This window comes from Salmo salar, chromosome ssa18 (genome assembly GCF_905237065.1).
Source record: "Salmo salar chromosome ssa18, Ssal_v3.1, whole genome shotgun sequence".
NCBI lineage: Eukaryota > Metazoa > Chordata > Actinopteri > Salmoniformes > Salmonidae > Salmo > Salmo salar.
The window spans coordinates 27,946,818-27,968,186 of record NC_059459.1 but is presented as its reverse complement, the minus strand read 5'-3'; the positions used below and the strand labels follow the sequence as shown (position 1 = coordinate 27,968,186).

At 41.8% G+C, this 21,369-nt stretch overlaps 1 protein-coding gene across 3 annotated transcripts in view; it reads right to left on the bottom strand.

The window, feature by feature from the left end:
- Positions 1–12,582, bottom strand: part of LOC106577167 (tau-tubulin kinase 1) — a 38,203-nt gene extending 25,621 nt beyond the window's left edge. The window contains exons 1-11 of one of the 3 annotated variants that reach the window (XM_014154979.2): positions 12,289–12,582; positions 10,212–10,370; positions 8,876–9,023; positions 7,558–7,631; positions 7,080–7,223; positions 6,009–6,113; positions 2,427–2,492; positions 2,168–2,260; positions 1,701–1,826; positions 1,239–1,396; positions 453–657 (exon numbers count right to left, since the gene is read on the bottom strand). In XM_014154979.2, coding sequence (XP_014010454.1) covers positions 453–657; positions 1,239–1,396; positions 1,701–1,826; positions 2,168–2,260; positions 2,427–2,492; positions 6,009–6,113; positions 7,080–7,223; positions 7,558–7,631; positions 8,876–9,023; positions 10,212–10,319 — 1,227 coding nt within the window. In that variant the 5' untranslated portion in view covers positions 10,320–10,370; positions 12,289–12,582. Of the gene's footprint in view, positions 1–452; positions 658–1,238; positions 1,397–1,700; positions 1,827–2,167; positions 2,261–2,426; positions 2,493–2,681; positions 2,747–6,008; positions 6,114–7,079; positions 7,224–7,557; positions 7,632–8,875; positions 9,024–10,211; positions 10,371–11,087; positions 11,837–12,288 lie in introns of those variants that run through there. The other 2 variants (XM_014154981.2, XM_045700987.1) reach the window with 2 other exon arrangements.
- Positions 12,583–21,369: the final 8,787 nt, after the last annotated feature.

Below are 21,369 nucleotides of genomic sequence, written 5' to 3'. Positions count from 1 at the left end.
GCTACAAAACACAAAATCTGACGTTAATTTTACAAAAGCTGGATCCCTTCTAGCCATGACCATCAATATGTGCTGTGATATACTTAATCAACAACTGACATTACAAAAAATACATTCCATTGCATGAGCCACATAAGTTAACATCATCTGAATTAACATTTTACATTACCATGGAAATGATTGCATCACAATACCAGGCAGCCATTGAAAGTGCACCCATGAGTTTACCAGTCAAATTGTCAGGGTTAGAGCTTGCAAGCCCATTCTATTTCTATGGTCTATATCCTCTGAACGTAATAGATGGTCATTGAAAACCAACAAGAAAGTAAACTAGCCCTTCTAATGTACTTCTACCGTTTGAATATATTTAAAGACTATAAGGCAATATTTCATAGTGCTGCCAGTACCACAGTGAGATACAATGAGGACATATTAGATGGTCCCTCCTGTACCTTGCTGATGCTGATCCTGAGTTGGTTGCGGTTTAAGTCGGTGTCGTGCCACGCCTCGGCTTCCAACTGGGGAGGTGTCCCCTCGCAAGGCCTGCTGGGTACTGCAGGTGGAGCGTTCTCCTGGTCACTCAGGTGCTCGTCTTGTAGAACGTCATCTGTGTTCTCCCTCGGCAGCTCCCCAGGAACCAGAGTCACGTTCACCACCCTGGGAAAGCACAGAACATGGACTGATACTGACTATTTTCTTTCTTTTTTTATTCATTCTTTCATTACCTGTATTTAACAAGGTAAGTTATTGAGAACATTCTTAATTATTACATTATAACATTAATGAGAGCACATTCTCTTTTACAAAATGATCAGGCGATTAATTCAATTAGTGTTGTTGTCGAAAATATCATATATCACTTCAAATGCAAACAGTGTGTTGCAAATCCTCACAGTTGTATTCTAAATCTGAATGAATTGTCACAACCCAGCATTAGACTGTTTGTTCCTGATTCTTTAAGTGAATTAGGCTACCGGTAAATGGGAATTGTGTAATCTCTTTGCTGGCTAGATGTTTTCATATTGATGTGTCCAAAATGTTTTGAAGTGTGATTCCCTTTGAATTCCTTTCTGCTTTCTGCTGTTAAATCTTGTTAATAAGTAGTGGATAGACTGTTCATCTTCATGTGGATGCGTTTTTAATGTTTTGAAGTGTGATTCCCTTTTCATTTTACACAACAGTGCGTTACAAATTCTCACAGTTGCATAAAGCTAAATGGCTCATTTTGATTCCCTTACCCAATCACAGCGGGAGTCTGTCGTGTGTTCTGTTGAGGGGGCGTTGACGTGCTGGTGGACAGAGGCACTCCATCCGTCCCTCCCTTCTCCCAATCAAAAGGCTCGTTCTCTGTGATGATATGTTCCTTCATACTGTTCTCAAAGACCGACATCAGCAACTGCATAGACGATCACAGGGAAAGGGTTTTCGGAAAATGTATGTAAGGTATAAAGTTGAAATTCAACCAAACCTGCTATACAATAATAAGCTTTACTTTAAGTACTAAAATGTATTTACTTCGGACGGTTTTTTAATAGTTTCATTACTAAAAATTAAGAGAGAGAGTATGGTATGGGAGTTAGTCTCACATTGCCACACTTCCATGTCTTGTTCACTCTGCTATTGAAATGAATGCCAGAAAAACAAGGTTCAATGGGGGATAAATCATTTGAATGCACGTGCAGGGAGTGAACAGTAGGTACCTGGTAATCTGGTTTGGTGAAGTAGTCAAGGCCTAAAACATGATCCAAGAAGATGTAAAACTCAGAAGGCATGTGTTTGAGCAGCATTCTGTGGTCGTAGCGCTCTTTAATCTGACCCACTTGCTCCTGGTAACAAACAAGAGATACAGTAGAAAGCATTAGATACCAGTTGAGCACAGCAGACACCAGTAGACACTAGTAACCATTCTCTACTGCAGGGTTTCTTAATCCTGGTCCTGGGGACCCCAAAGGGTGCACATTTTATTTTTGCCCTAGCACTACACACCTGATTCCACTAGTGAAAGGTTTGATGATGAGTTGATTAGTGGAATCAGGTGTGTAGCGCTAAGGTAAAAAATAACAATGTGCACCCCTTTGGGTCTCCTAGACCAGGATGAAGAAATATTGGAAACAACTGATATTGGGAAGTGTAATAATTATAATAGCAACTGTAGATAGTAGCTCACCTTATCTTTAATTTTTCTCCATGGTAACTGACCGACTGCAAACTCTACCAACATGTAAAATAGCGACCATAGATCGTCATGGCGACCCATTTCCTGAGAAGGTAAAAAATGCATTAATCAGATAATAATTTTCATGATTTACTGGAGTACATACACAACAGCTATTTTAGATTTCCTGACAAAATGATGTAACACAAAACCCTCAGGTTGGAATTAATTTGTAGTGCATAGAATTTTTTCACCCCAAATAGACACTTACTTTGTTTTTATGAGCATTTACTGACGCATAACGAACAGTTCCCCGAAATCCCGCCACAGTTCTGGGCTGGAAAATAAAATGCGGTAAGTTCTCTTTTCAGGACGAAACCCGAAACATAATTTCCCTCAGACAACTAGAAAGAAAACGATTTATGGAACTAAAGTACTTAAAAGAAAACCTAAAACGAGACGAGGAAGGATATGGAAAATATCTCAGGCAGGGAGAGATAATAAAAACGTAAATGGGATCAAGCACCTTACTGATGAGACGGATCACAAGCATGCGCTTCGAACAGAAAAGCCCAAAAAGGAACAGCAAAACTGCAAAAAATAAAACAACACAGGTGAATAAGGAACAGCATCACATGGCAGCACAACATCTGTAAAAACCTTAAAGGAAAAATCCACTTAAAACTATCTTTTAGGATTTTTTCATTAGTCCCCTGTTGATACAGTCCCAAAATGTTTTGCATGTGTTTTGGGGACTGCATCAACAGTGGCCTAATGAAAAAATACCAAAAGATAGTTTTTGAGTAGATTTGTCCTTTAACATCAACGCTATGTGAACATATAACAAGGCAATTTCCAAATAAATTATGCATTAATTAACATTAACAAACTATTAACTAATGAATTTACAACGCTTAAGGCATAACTTAAATGTACCATAATCAGATGACATCATCTTCTTGGACATCTTCCTAATGTTTCTAGTTTCTAATGGTCATTGGCATCTCTAACTGGAAACTGGTTATGTGCACCGCCATTTTGATAGTAACACCCATTCCATTCTGAAGGAAGTCCCAGGAATAGTGCCTCAGAAACTGCATGTTAGAATTTACAACAGTGTGTTTGTGTGTGCGTGCATGCATGAGTGTGTGGTCCCGTCGCTGTTCTATATCTGCAGTACAGGCCTGCCTATCTAATCGATGACTGGAGGCTGAGTCAGCAAGAAGAAAAACACAAAGAATCTCCCCTGTTGCCCAGGCTAGCCAACTGTATATTAGCCTGTATCAGGCTAGCCAACTGTATATTAGCCTGAATCAGGCTAGCCAACTGTATATTAGCCTGAATCAGGCTAGCCAACTGTATCAATTCAAATCAAATTTTATTGGTCACATACACATGATTAGCAGATGTTAATGCGAGTGTAGCGAAATGCTTGTGCAGTAATATCTAACAAGTAATCTAACAATTCCACAACAACTATCTAATACACACAAATCTAAGTAAAGGGATGGAATAAGAATATGTACATATAAATATATGGATGAGCAATGACCGAGGCAAGATGCAATAGATGGTATAGAATACAGTATATACATATGAGATGAGTAATGCAAGATATGTAAACATTATTAAAGTGGCATTATTAAAGTGACTAGTGATCCATTTATTAAACTAGCCAGTGATTTCAAGTCTGTATGTAGGCAGCAGCCTCTCTGTGTTAGTGATGGCTGTTTAACAGTCTGATGGCCCTGAGATAGAAGCTGTTTTTCAGTCTCTCAGTCCCAGCTTTGATGCACCTGTGCTGACCTCGACTTCTGGATGGAAGTGGGGTGAACAGGCAGTGGCTCGGGTGGTTGTTGTCCTTGATGCTCTTTTTGGCCTTTCTGTGACATCGGGTGCTGTAGGTGTCCTGGAGGGCAGGTAGCTTGCCCCCGGTGATGCGTTTTGCAGATCGCACCACCCTCTGGAGAGCCTTGCTGTTGTGGGCGGTGCAGTTGCCGTACCAGGCGGTGATACAGCCTGACAGGATGCTCTCAATTGTGCATTTGTAAAGGTTTGTGAGGGTTTTAGGTGACAAGCCAAATGTATTCAGCCTCCTCAGGTTGAAGAGGCACTGTTGCGCCTTCTTCACCACACTGTCTGTGTGGGTGGACCATTTCAGTTTGTCCGTGATGTGTACGCCGAGGAACTTAAACTTTCCACCTGCTGTCCCGTCGATGTGGATAGAGGAATGCTCCCTCTGGTGTTTCCCTGAAGTCCACGATCATTTCCTTTGTTTTGTTGATGTTGAGTGAGAGGTTGTTTTCCTAACACCACACTACGAGTGCCCTCACCTCCTCCCTGTAGGCTGTCTCATCATGGTTGGTATTCAAGCCCACTACTGTTGAGTCGTCTGCAAACTTGATGATTGAGTTGGAGGCGTGCGTGGCCACGCAGTCATGGGTGAACAGGGAATACAGGAGGGGGCTAAGCACGCACCCTTTTGGGGCCCCAGTGTTGAGGATCAGCGAAGTGGAGCTGTTTCGTACCATCACCACCTGGGGGCGGTCTGTCAGAAATTCCAGGACCCAATTTCACAGGGCGGGGTTGAGACACAGGGCCTCAAGCTTAATGATGAGCTTGGAGGGTACTATGGTGTTGAATGCTGAGCTGTAGTCAATTAACAGCATTCTTACATAGGTATTCCTCTTGTCCAGATGGGATAGGGCAGTGTGCAGTGTGATGGCGATTGCATTGTTCGTGAACCTATTGGGGTGGTATGCAAATTGAAGTGGATCTAGTGTGGCAAGGTGGAGGTGATATGATCCTTGATTAGTCTCTCAAAGCACTTCATGATGACAGAAGTGAGTGCTATATTAGCCCGTATCAGGCTAGCCAACAGTATATTAGCCCGTATCAGGCTAGCCAACTGTATATTAGCCCGTCTCAGGCTAGCCAACTGTATATTAGCCCGTATCAGGCTAGACAACTGTATATTAGCCCGTATCAGGCTAGACAACTGTATATTAGCCCGTATCAGGCTAGACAACTGTATATTAGCCCGTATCAGGCTAGCCAACTGTATATCTGTATCTAACAACTGTATGTTAGCCTGTATCAGGCTAGACCACCGTATATTAGCCTGCATCAGGCTAGCCATCTGTATATTAGCCTGCATCTTGTTTGCCAACTGTCAGTGGTGGGAAAAGTACCCAATTGTCATACTTAAGTAAAAGTAAAGATACATTAACAGAAAATGACTGAAGTAAAAGTGAAAGTCACCCAGTAAAAAACGACTCGAGTAAAAGTCTAAAAGTATTTGGTTTTAAATATACTTAAGTATCAAAAGTAAAAATATAAAATCATTTCAAATTCCTTATATTAGGCAAAGCATACGGCCACATTTTCTAGTTTTTATTTATTTACGGATAGCCAGTGGCACGCTCCAACTATCAGACATAATTTACAAACGAAGCGTGTGTTTAGTGCGTCCACCATATCAGACGCAGTAGGGATGACCAGGGATGTTCTCTTGATAAGTTTGAATTAGACCATTTTCTGTCCTGCTAAACATTCAAAATGTAACGAGTACTTTTGGGTGTCATGGAAAATGTATGGAGTAAAATGTACATAATTTTCTTTAGGAATGTAGTGAAGTAAAAGTTGTAAAAAATGTTAATAATAAAGTACAGATACCTCAAAAAACGACTTAATTAGTACTTTAAAGTAATTTTACTTAAGTACTTTACAACACTGCCAACTGTATATTAGCCTATATCATATTATATATATTGTTGTTAGAATGATTCAATAGATTTGAATATTAACATACCATAAAACATGACATTAACAAAATCCTTCCACGGCTACTTACTGGTCGAACCTCTCCAGTAGTGTTGGTGTACTGGCGAGCCAGGCCAAAGTCTAACATGAAGCACTTTCTGTAGGTGGAGGGGAGTCGACCCATAGCAAAGTTAGACTGGGAAAAAAAACGAGAAACAGATTGAGTTGAGGACATCACAGGAATATAAAACAGGTGAAGCCCAAAGCACTGTTTCCCCCTATCATTGTATAGACGTGAGACTAGCTTTTGCCCAGAACCTAAACGAATTAGACTTATTTTTGGTTTTAATTGACAATATTGGCGCCAATAAGGCCTAGATGTTACGTTGAGGCTCACTAACCCAAAGTGCTATCCATTTTTGAGCACACAGACTGAGATCAACATGGTTTCTCTTACGGCTGCTTAATTAATCAAATTCCAATCAAAATTGGAATATTGATGTGCAATATCCATATCGCAAGAGATCCATATCGCAAGAAATCCATATCGCGTGCAATATTTTGAAATGCTACCCAGCCGCGTTTTTATAGTTTTACTTCGGTTTTTTTCTACTCTTGCGTCTGCTTCCCACACACACCAAGCCCCGTTCACCTATGGCAGCTCCTCCTCCCCGCTGTTAGATTCACTATACGTTTCCATGCTGTTCTGTTAGGTCAAACATTGTTCCAAACAAAAACGATGCTGCTTTCCACTTTGCTTCTTCATTTAAATCTACATTTCTATGGTTCCAACAGTCACCCAAGTGTTTTGATCTACTGTATATTGCGATACAAATTGCAATCACAATATTTGGTAAAAAAAATGTAATCGCAATTAGATATTTTGCCCATATTATGCAGTCCTAGTCTCTCTTTCTCCGTCTCTCTCACACACTTCCATCTGTCTAGCTCTGTCTCACCCCCACTCGGTCGCTCACTCTCTCTCACACACTCCCATCTGTCTCGCTCTGTCTCACCCCCACTCGCTCTCTCACTCTCTTTCGTTCTCTCTATCTCACCACCATTCTTTCTACCCCTTACAATGCCTTATACCTGTAACCACACATCATAATGCCTTATACCTGCAGGCTTTAAGTTAATAGTTACTGAGAGCGCCACCTACAGGCTTGATGTCTCTATGCAGGAAGCCCACAGAGTGGATGGCCTCTATGGACTCCAGAATCTGTTTGCCCAGGCGTAGCGTGGTGCTCATGGTGAAGGTGCCGCGGGGCTGACTCCTCCTCAGGTCTGCTAGGTTTCTCCCCTGCTGGGGGGGAGAATGGGTAGGGAAAGAGTGGGGGAGAGGGCGAGGAGGAGAGGGAGAGAGATGGGGAGAGGGTTGGGGGAGAGAGAGAAATGGGAAGAGGGGGAGGAGAAAGAGGGGATGGGGGAGAAAGAGGGAGTGGGAGGGAGGTTAGGGGAGGGAGAGATAAGAGAGAGGGGGGATGGAGAGGGAGAGAGGGGGGAGAATGGGAGAGGGGGACGAGAGAGGAAGAGAGGGATAATTAATTTTCAATCATTGTTTCCTACTTATTTGTAGCCTTGGCTGTGATTCTCTCTACCTAAGGCAATTCTATCAGACTGTTTTGATAGAGGGTTACCTGAAGTTGCATGACCACATAGTTAAACTTCTCGTTCCTTCCACATCCGATGAATTTACATACATGATTTTTTCCTGTGAAAGAATGGAGAGAGGTTAGTGTAAATGTTACAATACAGTCAGTATAACATTAGCTATCTATAAATCGACTTGTACCATCACAGTTAAACAACTGATTCAGTTAGATGTTAGACCAACCCTTGTAATAATCCCAAAACATTTTGCATCCTTGTTAGAAGAATTGGGATCAGATTGCTTTCCTAGGACCTGATACATTCAGAATGTGGTATCTTCCTATATGAATGAGGCATTTATCAGAGAATTAAACATATTCAAAGTCATGTAGTCCCTAGATTTAGTCATAAAATACAAGTAGGGCATGCTAACTTCAGGCAAGTAATTTCCAATGACCTTAGTCTTTCAGGTTGATTTGCATTTCAATAACAGTAGTAAGAGAACATTCAGGGTATTTCCCCAAGTCATTTGAAGAAGGGTGCTCACTAACAGCACAGCCAGGCAGACACACATTCACAGTTTCATGCTCATTAACAATCCTCCCTGCCAGCAGTCACAGTTCTGTATCTGTTCCTGGGGCTATAGACCAGAACAAGCCACAGAAATACCCCCAAATAAATGCTGCCTAAGAGATTAGAATCTCTGCATATTTCAACACAATACGCTCATGCTCAGTTGGATTGTGACAAGCTGTTTTTTTACGGGATTCCAACAATGTGAAACACTCAATGCCAAAATATTATTTTTCACAAAGCAGTATAAACCCCAGTGCAACAGACATGTCAACCGAGTGACTACCCAACTCATCCAACCCCCGAACAAAACAAACAATCACCACACCTTCAACCTGGTCCAGACAGATGCCAATAACACTAATCAAATAGCTAGACAGACGAACGTTTACCTCACTTCACTGTAGACCATAGATAGACAACGTAATTAACCTCGCCATGCTTATTCATGTACAAGGTGATGTTGTCATTGATTGATCGTGTCCTTAGTGATCCCTATCCCTCCTTGATAGACGCCTGCCCTTAACTTGCACTTTTTATCTATTTCACAACAGGAGAGTGGAATTCCATCACATAGGGCTATATACAGTATAGTGCAGGAGAAGGGAAAGACTGGCAAAGGCGGTCCCAGGAACTGAACCCACAACCTTTGGGGTTTTATTACGTGCTTTGTATAGATAGGGTTACAGGTGCTTAACCACACCTGTAGCATGTGTGTATATGTGTGTGTGTGTGTGTATGTGTGTGTGTGTGTGTGTGTGTGAGATACTGCTCAACCACAAAGACCCTTACCTTGCAGTTTCTTGAGGACAGCCACCTCCATCTTGAGAACCTGTTTAGGCTGCTGGGCTGACTCTACCTTCAGAGCCACATTCTCCCTGGTCAGCAGGTCCAATGCTTCATAGATCTCCCCAAAACCTCCCCCACCAATCTTCTTCAGCTGGAAATGGTGGCAGAGAAGAATAAACACTGTGAAAAACGGAGTAATGTGGATGTCTACTAATTTGGGTTGGCTGCCTGTTCTTTAAAGTGAACATTTAAAAAATGCTAGTTCTCAACTAGCCTGGTCCCAAAACGGTTTGTGCTGTCTTGCTAACTCTTATAATCCTTGTCACACCTATCACTAGGCAGGTTTCCATTGACCCAGGTTTGTTCTACAAAATGGTTTTATTGCAATGGAAAGGCAGGCAGATATAGCAGAGATGTTCTAAAGATTGATAACATTTTTATCCATTTGACAGGAATGGATTTAACTTTATTGTCTAACTTTCTTTATCGCGACAAATGATGGTGGAAACTGTGTTTTTTGAATAAATTACTGCCGAATAATTTTGAAGATACACAGGGCACATGATGACATCATGTAACTATAAAACTCCACATTTCATTCTAAATGCCTACTGCTTGCTAAATCTATTTTGTCAACTATAAAAAATAATGCTCCTTTGCAGGACAAGAATGTCCTGACTTTTAAGAATGCCTGAATTGCTTCACCTTGCTTTTCTGGTTGGCTGGCAAGTTTCACCGTCCAGTTAATTCAGATCTACAGGAGTGCTAGTTTCACCATGACACAGAGAATTATTAGAATATGGCAAATATTAGTCAATTATTGCAATCTGGCCATGCCGTCTTCCGCGGGCTACCTGAGACAAGAATCAGATAGGTGGGAGGGCAAACAGGCCGTCGACAATTTATTAATGAGCAATTTGCCTAAATGGGTAATGGAAACACTTCAACCACTCATTTGTTTTGACACTGTAGGTTTTTGCGTAAAACGGTTTTATTGTTTGTTGGTGTGACATCATTACGCCCAGCTGTTTTTATTGACTAAATATAGTTACATGTAAATGGACCCTAGCAGGCAATTGTCACATCTAATGAATATGGAACTTTCTAAATGCTGACAAAAAAATACCTGGACAAGTTAATGGAAACATACTGCCCGTACGATTTGGCAAGAGAGCACCAACAGTTCTGTGACCACGCTAGTTCACATCAGGGTAAGGAATATTCCAAATCAGGGATTCTCAACTAATTTCATTTCAATCAATTACTCAATTATTCAACCAATCACTCCACTGAGACACAATTACATGGTCAAAATAGCACTGAAGATAAATAAACTCACCACTTTCCATCGGTCCTTTACCATGCAGTTAGGAGACAGGATGTCCACCTGCTCCCCCGCTCCGTTCATGTTTTCGTCGGGCTGGGCGACCGTCCCTACACACTGCATTGGTCGGCCAGACAGAGGCACAGCAGCTCCCAACTTGTTTCAGCCATTTACCTGGGAAGAAAAACACACTAATTTAGGCTACAAACCCCTTGTAAACTGGAGAGATCTCACTCACTAACGCCTCTGAACCCCAAATGTGTCTACGGGCTAATGAGTAAACAATTCAGCTCCACTGTCAGCACCGCGGCCCGCGTTCAAAACAAATGTGTTGGTCGCAGATTTAGCACCAGGGACAGCAACAGTTAGAGCTAAAACGTGTGATTGCGTGCAAATTCGCTGCAAACGGAATCCATAGGCACAGGTGTGACAGAAGCTCTTTTTAGCACATTGGACAGCGCCATACAGCACCGTGCAGGCCAAAAGTAGCGCCACAGACCCCCTAATTTCACACACCTGCTGGCATTCCCTAAGATTGCGCTGCCTGCCAGACACCACACCTATTAGAACAGCTGGGGTCAAGGCATTCTCAAATCAAATGCAGAAGCATGAGAGAACATCCTGAGCCTCACACCAGTGTGGAAGCTTCCCACTGCCCTAGACAATGTGCGGAAGATACCCTCAATGCAACAATACATGCAAGTCTGAAGAACAAGCAGGCAGAGGCAGGCAGATTCTGCAAATCTTCTCAAAGATGTCAGAGGAATGGAGTGTAAAGTAATAAAGCAATATACACGTTAATTAACTATCATGTAATTCATTCCAGGTTCAATAATGCCAATTTACACTTAGTTGATTACAGTAAAGTACATCAAAAATAATTAAGTTTACCTGGCAGACATCATTTCGAAAAATTGATCTCCCTTTTCTCCTCCCAGGTTTTAGCAACCTGCATTAGGGACTTTGGATTGAACAACTCCAATACCACACACCCAGATTTGGCAAAACCCTTTTAGTAGGCATATATTTGATTCATGTCTTTATATTCTTCAAAATCTGTAACTAACCAAAATCAACAGAAAAAAAGACAGAGCGGTCAATTGTGATAATTGTAGGTCAATCTGGATAACAGCGTCTGCTAATCGACTAAAATGTAAAACAACCCCCAAAAGATGTCATTACGAAAGGGTGTAGCCTACCATTTCAGTAGCCCACTGCACTTATCTGAGGTTGGGCCTATGCATTGCCATTTGCGCTCTCACCTTACTGCTACAACAGGGAGGGACTCGTTCTGTTTCTAATATGCTTTCCTTAGACATAACTCCATAAGGCATAACTCGTCATCGCAACTAACAGCAGTCCCCGGGCACAGAAGCTCTACTATCATTCTCCTCCTACGGTTACATTTTCTCCGCACTGCAGTTTCAGTGCTTCCCTCAACGGGTAGGCAACCATTTGAGCGTCAGGCGGCGCACACAGTCCATCCAGAGTAGGCTTGACGTTTTCCAAGAATTCACCATTGTACTGCGCCCTTGGCCCAATGGGCATGTAGTGTAACTTTACTCTGCCCCTAAAAAATATTTCGGGAATCACGTATTGGACCAATATCACACATTTCAACCGCGATACAACATTCCACTGCATGGGAAGGGCGCAAGTGGCACTACGGGAAATGTCGTTTACAGTCGGGAAAGCCCACGCAAAGGAACCCGACTAGATGCTTGTAAAAGACTACATCTCCCGTTGTGAGTGAATCAAATCCCTGACGTAAATCTGCATTATGGTGAATTTTTATAAATTATTAATGATTATTGTTATATAGATGTACAATAAACAAATTGTCATGTTTAAGCTCTTGACATCATCTGGCGACGTTGCCAATAATTGTGTTGTAGATTGCCAATCATCTATTCCAGATTTCTTTCTTCTCTAGAAACAGCAAAGGGGCGTTTGCTATCCCAAGTTATCATAGCAAAGCGAGCGACCGTGTATCAGCATTATTATAGCCAAGGTGCCAATGCCTTTGAATGTGCTTTATGTCCGCAAGATCATCTACGTCAATTCAACAAAGAGAAAAACATTGCATCCAGACCTTATCATCTGACGTCGGTGTAAGGCCTCGGTGCGCGAGGAATTTGAGAAGTGCATTGTTTCTTGAGCGAGGTCGTGGTAAAGACATAGGCTATGTGTCGGTTGTCGTTGCACCAGTCTCCATTCTCCCGGTTATCCGCTTCGTTCTACTCCTCTGAATCAGGGTTTCCACTAGTTACCACAGCCAAAAAGTCTGGCTATAGGCCTATCGTAAAAATTCATGATTTTGTTGTTGCTTTTTGGTCTTAATTTAAGGTTAGGGTTAGGCATAAGGTTAGCAGTGTGGTTAAGGTTAAGGAATTAGGTTTAAAATCAGATTTTAAGCATATAAATTGTAGAAATAGGCGGGATTTATGACTTTGTGGCTGTGGTAACTACTGGCGACCCTGAATCAGCATCACAGAGATACTCCCAGTATGCAACGCGCTAGGTCCTGCGTGATCATGGATGGTTGTTGCGTGGCAACGTGATGAGCAGCGCTCGAAGAAGCGCCTATTGAGGAATGACAAATGTGCCAGAAGTGGCAGTTTCAGATGCAGTACCAAATGAACAGTGTCTGCCATAGCGTAGGCTATTAGGCCAATGCACAAATGCACAATAATCTCACACTGAATCACCCATGGCCTCTTTTGTGGAGATTTAATTTTACGCACAAGAGGGCACTGTTTTCCCACAGATAAATGAAAATGATCAGTCCTGCATTTTACCTTGATATTTGGCCCTCAAGACCAGAGCCTATTTGCAAAATACATACTTTATTTTTTCTTTCTTTTATGTTAAGTAACTCAGTTGCGGACTCAACTTACTGTTTAGAGTTATACATGTGGAATACACAAGCTACAAGTTGGATATTTGGTAGTGCATCGGTAGTTTTTCACTTGTTATGTCAGTCAATGACAGTCACTCAAAGCCCATGTTAGCAAAAACATTTTGGATTGCTAGGTAAGGTAGTCTAGCCAGCTATCTTAACCAAGTAGCCTAATCATCATCAAATTACAGACTGGGCACACAGGGCATTGATTTTGTTAGTCACTCTCACTCAGATATCGTATGAAAATGGCATTAGTCAAGGCAAAATGTGTAGAATTGTAGGATTTGATTTGAATGTGCAGAATTACAGGAAATTAGCTATAAAACTGCTAAAGAACAATCACCACCTCATGACAAAATGAGTAGAATTACATGACATTAGTTTTAAAACTGCAAAATGTTTACTTTAACACTGTAAGGTGGGGGGGCCTTCAAAAGGATAGGGTTCGATCTGCTCAAGAGTCTCAATAGAATCATCCATATGGTGTGTTCATATAGACGTTTCTGAGAGGACGTTGCACGTTGCAATCACTATTTAATTCGCAGTAGGTTCCTTTCTGGATGGCAGGCCAACCAAGCGAGATGTAAGTTCTTGGACTGGAGAAAAAAACGACCGCAGGATAAGCTCTCAGAAACACAGAAGAAACTGAAATGAGAGTGGAGTGGCTGCGTAAGTGACAACTGTGAAGTGAGCAACATTAATGATAGTGGAAGTGAGCAACATTCCAACAATAGTGGAATCAGCAGTTCACCTTCAAAATATAAGCACGTCATTGAAATGGATGCAAACAAATATGCCTACAGTTATGCCACAATTGGACTAGGTAATGCTAAACAATGTTGAAATGTTATTAAATCATTTAAACCAAAGACAAATAGTAAAAATCAGTTGAAACCTCACTGTGGATGTATTGGACTGTATAATTGCATATGGGGCCCTGCTGGAAAATTCAGTTTAGACCAGCTTGGATTTTAAGCTGGTCGAGATAGTTTACCAGCTTGTGGTACATTGCTTGTAGTGTGGCACATTCATCATCACTTTTTTATCATAGCATGGTTAATTGGGGTATTAAAAAAAACATTGGTTCTTTTGGTATTTCAGTCAGCTTTTCAAGATACGTCATGATCTTGTGGTTGTTTCGAGATGCTGCACTACATAGCTGAACTATGAGTACAGTACAAGAGTGTCCACTTCTGTTTTTTATACCTGCCTTTCTCACTAAGAAAGTTTACCATTTCTTCTGCAATCCCTGTCCCATGATGACAACCGGTGATGCTGTACAATTGCATCGTTTTTAATTGACCTTTTGTAAGGTCTTTTTTGTTTTGTGTTGTTTCATCTAACATAGTTGTAAGAAAGCTATAAAAACACTGGCAGCAGTTAGTCTACATGGGGATTTCAATGATTTTTGTCTTCATATGACTGTCTGTGTCTAGGTGGGAGTTCCTGTCCCAGTTCAAAGGTTCCATTACCTACAGTTTCGACAGGAACTCTCTCTTTTGGCCCCCAAAGCCCTTCCCATATCTGCCATCTGTTCAGTTACTAAAGATATTCAATGCAAGTGTGCTTGGAGCTACAAGAATTAAGTATCACCACACTAGACTGGACCATTTATTACTTATTGACTTAGGTACAGTGCCTTTGGAAAGTATTCAGATCCCTTGACTTTTTCCACATGTTGTTTAGGGTACAAGTTTATTTTAATTCTTCTGGATTCTTTTTTTTCTTCAGCACTCGACACACAAAACCCAATAATGACAAAGCAAAAACAGGCTTTTAGAAATGTTTGCAAATTATAAAATAAAACATAACAGATATAGCTTATTTACATAAGTATTCAGACCCATTGTTATGAGACTCGAAATTGAGGTCAGGTGCATCTTGTTTCCATTGATCATCCTTGAGATGTTTCTACAACTTGATTGGAGTTCACCTGTGCTAAATTTAATTGATTGGACATGATTTGAAAAGGCACACACCTGTCTATGTAAGGTCCCACAGTTGACAGTGCACGTCAGAGCAAAAACGAAGCCATGAGGTCGAAAGAATTGTCTGTAGAGCTCTGAGACAGGATTGTGTCGAGGCACAGATCTGGGGAAGGGTACCAAAACATTTCTGCAGCATTGAAGCTCCCAAGAACACATTGGCCTCCATAATTCTTAAATGTATGAAGTTTGAAACCACCAAGACTCTTCTTAGAGCTGGCCACCGGCCAAACTGAGCAATCCGGGGAGAAGGGCCATGGTCACGGAGGTGACCAATAACCCAATGGTCTAGAGTTCCTCTGTGGAGATGGGAGAACGTTCTAGAAGGACAACCATCTCTGCAGCCCTCCACCATCAGGCTTTTATTGTAGCGTGGCCAGACGAAAGACACTCCTCAGTAAAAGGAACATGACAGCCCGCTTGTAGTTTGCCAAAAGGCACCTAAAGACTCCCAGACCATGAGAAACTATTTCTCTCGTCTGATGAAACCAAGATTGAACTCTTTGTCCTGAATGCCAAGCGTCACGTCTGGAGGAAACCTGGTATCATCCCTACGGTGAAGCATCATGCTGTGGAGATGTTGTTCAGCAGCAGGGACTGGGAGACTAGTCAGGATCGAGGCAAATATGAACGAAGCAAAGTACAGAGAGATCCTTGATGAAAACCTGCTCCATAGCGCTCAGGACCTCAGACTGGGGTGAAGATTTACCTTCCAACACAACAACGACCCTAAGCACACAGCCAAGACAACGCAGGAGTGGCTTCGAGACAAGTCTTTGAATGCTTTGTGTGGCCCAGCCAAAGCCCAGACTTGAACCCGGTCGAACATCTCTAGAGAGACCTGCAAATAGCTGTGCAGCAACGCTCCCCATCTAACCTGACAGAGCTTGAGAGGATCTACAGAGAAGAATGGGAGAAACTCCCCAAATACAGGTGTGCCAAGCTTGTAGCGTCATACCCAAGAAGACTCGATGATGTAATCGCTGCCAAAGGTGTTTCAACAAAGTACTGAGTAAAGGGTCTGAATACTTATGTAAACGTGATATTTCCAGGTTTTTAAAAATAAATTAGAAACATTTTCTAAAAACTGTTTTGTGGTATTGTGTGTAGATTAAGGAGGGGAGGAAAAACTATTTAAGCAATTTTAGATTAGGGCTGTAACGCAACAAAATGTGGAAAAAGTCAAGGGGTCTGAGTACTTTCCGAAGGCACTGTATTTCAAAAGCCAGCAATAACTGACCAGCAAGTATTGAAGGAAACATCAATTTATTGCACCCATTGACTTCTAGCATAATGACCTTATGAATAAAATGTTGCTTTTTGGCAGCTCCTCTTTTAGAATAAAAGTGTTGCACCCAATGTCCCAACATTTGCTACTATGACATCACAGAATGTTCTGTTCTGTTTGTTTGTTACTCTTTTGCCTTCCTTCTCTCCATGTTGGTTAATTGCCTCATCTTAGCTGCTACTCTGTTCTCAAACTGGGTAGCAGTTAACTTACAGCCTAATCTGGGCCACCGTCTTCTTATCTCCACCCTATTTGATGCCTTTGTGTTGTTTTTTTGTGGAACTACGTGTCTGTGTCTTCTTTAAAAAAATGTTTTAGGAGGGTCTTTCTTTTCATTTAATGTATTTACACTTCAGTGTGTTGTTTTTACAGGCTCCAGTTAGGCCTATAGTAGTATATGAAACCAGAGTCCCTGTGCAGCTGCCACATACAGATGTAAGATCTTCATTTGATGCCTCTTTTGTTGCTGAGAATTTTCCTGCAAAGCAATGAATGCAAACTTGTAGTCTATTTGAGTTTTAAAAGGCTTCTAAGGTTTGTAATTTCCACTGACATTTGAGACTTGATTTGCCCTAATGAAAAGTGTATCAACCTCTACAAAAATGTCCATTAACTATAATCCACATAATAATTCACATTTCCTGTTGCTGCAGGATTCGTTTCCTGCTGTATTAAACTGGCTCAAATTAAGATCCCACATCTGTAGTGTTTAGTCAGGATAGTATTTGGCACATCATTCATCTGCATGGGACTTCATAGACTGTTCTCTCTGCTACAGCACGGCTAGCGGTTCGATACATCAAGTCTGGAACCAACAGGACCCTGAACAGCGTCTAACCCCAAGCCATAAAACTGCTGAATAGTTAGTTAAATAGTTGCCTAATAGTTACTGAAGTCCCGTGCTGTAAGAAGGTACTATTATAAAATTACATTTCTGTTTGCTTCCCAACCTCTAATTTCTTATATCAAGTTAAAATAATTATTTTTCCTTTTTCAGTGGTCCATATGTTATATCCATGTATTTTGACACTCCTGAAGACCACCAAGTCTAGGATTGATGCATTTGGGAATACAACATGCCCTTCAAATCAGTGTTAGTATTGTAGGATTATTTCCTGAGTAATTTTTTCATTTATATGTCAGTTATACACAGTGCTAATATGTGGTGAATCTGTTTCACAGGAAATAACTGTTTACCTATTTCTTTATCTGGATATAAACGAGCTGTTTTCCTATTGGCCAATGCTTTTACTGTGTGGGGTTAAACTTTATTGATACAGGAAGGGAAAGACAGTTCTAGTTCTGTCGCTGTGTCATAAAATAAGTCGTACTCATCCTTAAAAATGTCGTACTGGAGAGAAGAGGACCAAAACGCAGCAGGTATGTGCAGGCTCATCTTGACTTTTATTAACTATCAAAAATGAACACCCAAAATAACAAAGAACTCACGAGAATGAACGAACAACCAACAGTCTGGCAAAGCATAGGCTCAACACAGAACAATTCCCCACAACCCCAAAGACAAACACACACACCTATATAGGACTTCCAATCAAAGGCAACTATACACACCTGCCTTCAATTGGAAGTCCCAATCATCAACCCAACATTTAACAAACACAAACCCCCTGCCACATCCTGACCTAGACTAAGCAATACGCCCTCTGCTGGTCAGGACGTGACAGTACCCCCCCCCTCAAGGTGCAGACTTTTTTAGGATGCACCTAAAAAAGAAAAGAAAATCCCCAATACCCCAACAAAAACCCAACAAACAATAACCCCTAAACCACAAGGGAGGGAAGGGAGGGTGGCTGCCGTCAACGACGGCACTGTGCTACACCCTCCCTCCCCAACCCACCTATCCTGGAGGTGGCTCAGGTGCAGGCCGTTCCAGGCAGTCGGGCCACTCTGGCAGCTCGGGACAGTCTGGGCAGTCTGGCAACTGGGGACAGTCTGGGCAGTCTGGCCACTCCGGCAGTTCAGGGCAGTCTGGCCACTCCGGCAGTTCAGGGCAGTCTGGCCACTCCGGCAGTTCAGGGCAGTCTGGCCACTCCGGCAGTTCAGGGCAGTCTGGCCACTCCGGCAGTTCAGGGCAGTCTGGCCACTCCGGCAGTTCAGGGCAGTCTGGCCACGCCGGCAGTTCAGGGCAGTCTGGCCACGCCGGCAGTTCAGGGCAGTCTGGCCACGCCGGCAGTTCAGGGCAGTCTGGCCACGCCGGCAGTTCAGGGCAGTCTGGCCACTCCGGCAGTTCAGCGCAGTCTGACCTCTCTGGCGACTGTTGACTGGCGGGCAGCTCTGACGACTGTTGACTGGCGGGCAGCTCTGACGACTGTTGACTGGCGGGCAGCTCTTGCCCCGTCAAACAGCCCTTGTGCCCCCCCCTAAAAAAATTATTGGGGGTGCCTCTCGGTCTCCCTTACCTCGCCAGCCTTCTTCCGCTGCTTGGTCCTTTGTTGGTGGGGAATTCTGTCATAAAATAAGTCGTACTCATCCTTAAATGTCGTACTGGAGAGAAGAGGACCAAAACGCAGCAGGTATGTGCAGGCTCATCTTGACTTTTATTAACTATCAAAAATGAACACCCAAAATAACAAAGAACTCACGAGAATGAACGAACAACCAACAGTCTGGCAAAGCATAGGCTCAACACAGAACAATTCCCCACAACCCCAAAGACAAACACACACACCTATATAGGACTTCCAATCAAAGGCAACTATACACACCTGCCTTCAATTGGAAGTCCCAATCATCAACCCAACATTTAACAAACACAAACCCCCTGCCACATCCTGACCTAGACTAAGCAATACGCCCTCTGCTGGTCAGGACGTGACACGCTGATGGTGTTTAATGTGGTTTGATCCGATAAACCTGCTTAATAGTTATCCGTCTCCATCCAGTCCTTGCACCTACAGAAAGTAATCCATTCACCTGTACTCGGACACTTAATTTACAGTATGTTAGTCTGGCTCAATGTGAAGGTCCTCTTCACAGGTGTTTGCGTGTCATGAATTCAGCCATCAAATCTGTATTATGTAAGAGCTCGGTTTGTACAGACATTTGTAAAGAAATATTACTTGTCAGCACAAGGACAGCAATTACCTTATGCACCCGTATTAAACCCATAATAAAGATCTATTGAGTGATTGGAGTTATTGGAAAAGCCTGGAAGTGTCCCTTGTCCCTTCATTACACAGCGTTGTTTAAGAAGAGGAGTTTGATCCCTGATAACAAGAGAACATATTGATCTCTATGTTCCAGCAATGCCGTAAACTACCAATAACCCAAAACGAGCAAGTGATTGTTCAAAACTCTTATTTTGTAATGTTGAGAATTATGCAAACTGGTTTGTCTTGGCCCTGAGAATCATGTTTTAGCTTGATTGAGTGAGTCCTGCTAAGTTTTAAACGATACTAACAGTATTTTGAATGCTTTAGCGGATGGACCTTTTATCATTGTTCATCTAAATGTACAGAGACATGTAAATATTCCCACCAGCAATATGTCTGCTAATGAGATGTCTAACCTAATGGTTACCGCGTGTAAGTGCTTAAGAAAAGGAACACTGGCAATATGCTGTGTGCAATGTGCATGTACTGAATTGAAGATATTGTACTGGGGGATTGTTCAGATGGGGAAAAAGTTTGTGGATTTGTGGTAATGGTACATTGGCCTGACTCATCTAGAAATCTGCTATAATCCGATGTAAAACAATGACAATTGATATGAGATGTGAGTGTTAGATGGACCCTATACTTATCTCTCTGAAAGGTCTCTCAATAATCTCACTTAACTCATTTCATTTGGCCTCTTAAATCCATATTTTTTTGTGATTTGCAGCACATAGACCATGTAATAATAATTTGCAGCACATAGACCATGTAATAATAATTTGCAGCACATAGACCATGTAATAATCATTTGCAGCACATAGACCATGTAATAATCATTTGCAGCACATAGACCATGTAATAATTATTTGCAGCACATAGACCATGTAATAATTATTTGCAGCACATAGACCGAGTAATAATCATTTGCAGCACATAGACCGAGTAATAAATATTTGCAGCACATAGACCAATCATTTAAAAAATGGAAGAGTAGAAAAGGTGGTCTCCCAAAAAGATCGAAAGAAAAATTGTTTTCTATGTATGGTGCTTTTATTCTTAAAAAAGCTGACTCGTTTCGACTTTGTCAAAGCTAGATTATTTGGTGGATGTGCCACCTTCCTTTATGGGAATTGGGCCTCGTCTTTAGATTGACACAGGTGCAGTCTGAAAAACAGGTGGACACATTAAATATTTACAATACAAATATCAGGACAATTTACTCCCATCACTCGTGGGAATGGCCTATATGGATAGGGCTAAATTGAGATATTTCTACAGAAGAAATACGGAATGCAAAGGCATAACCATGGTAGCAATTAAGAGGGAGGTTATGTGTCAATTATTAGACTAAAGGTGAGGACACAACAGTTCACCTGACTGAATCCAAACATTACACTGTTGATTTTATGTGCATTTTACATTTACTGTAACTTTTGCCGCATTTGTTGATAACATTTTTACATTTTAGTCATTTAGCAGACACTCTTATCCAGAGCGACGAATGCATATATTTCATTAAAAAAAAAAACTTCATTGTTTTTTGTTTTTTCCCATACCGGTCCCCCATGGGAATCGAACCCACAACCCTGGCATTGCAAACACCATGCTCTACCAACTGAGCCACACGGGACCACGAAACAAAATCAGAAATACTCTGGATGCATTCAGTAACATGATAAGAATATTATTTGAAAATGTGAGGTTGGTGCAATATAAGACAAAATAATTATAAGGGTTTGAGTGAGAGGTCTAACTGGTGTTTCCATGTGGCCACACACCTGTCCAAAGTGTGCAAAGTAATTTAAAATCAAATAAAAATGTATTTCCCACATGCGCCGAATACAACAAATGTAGACTTTACCGTGAAATGCTTACTTACAAG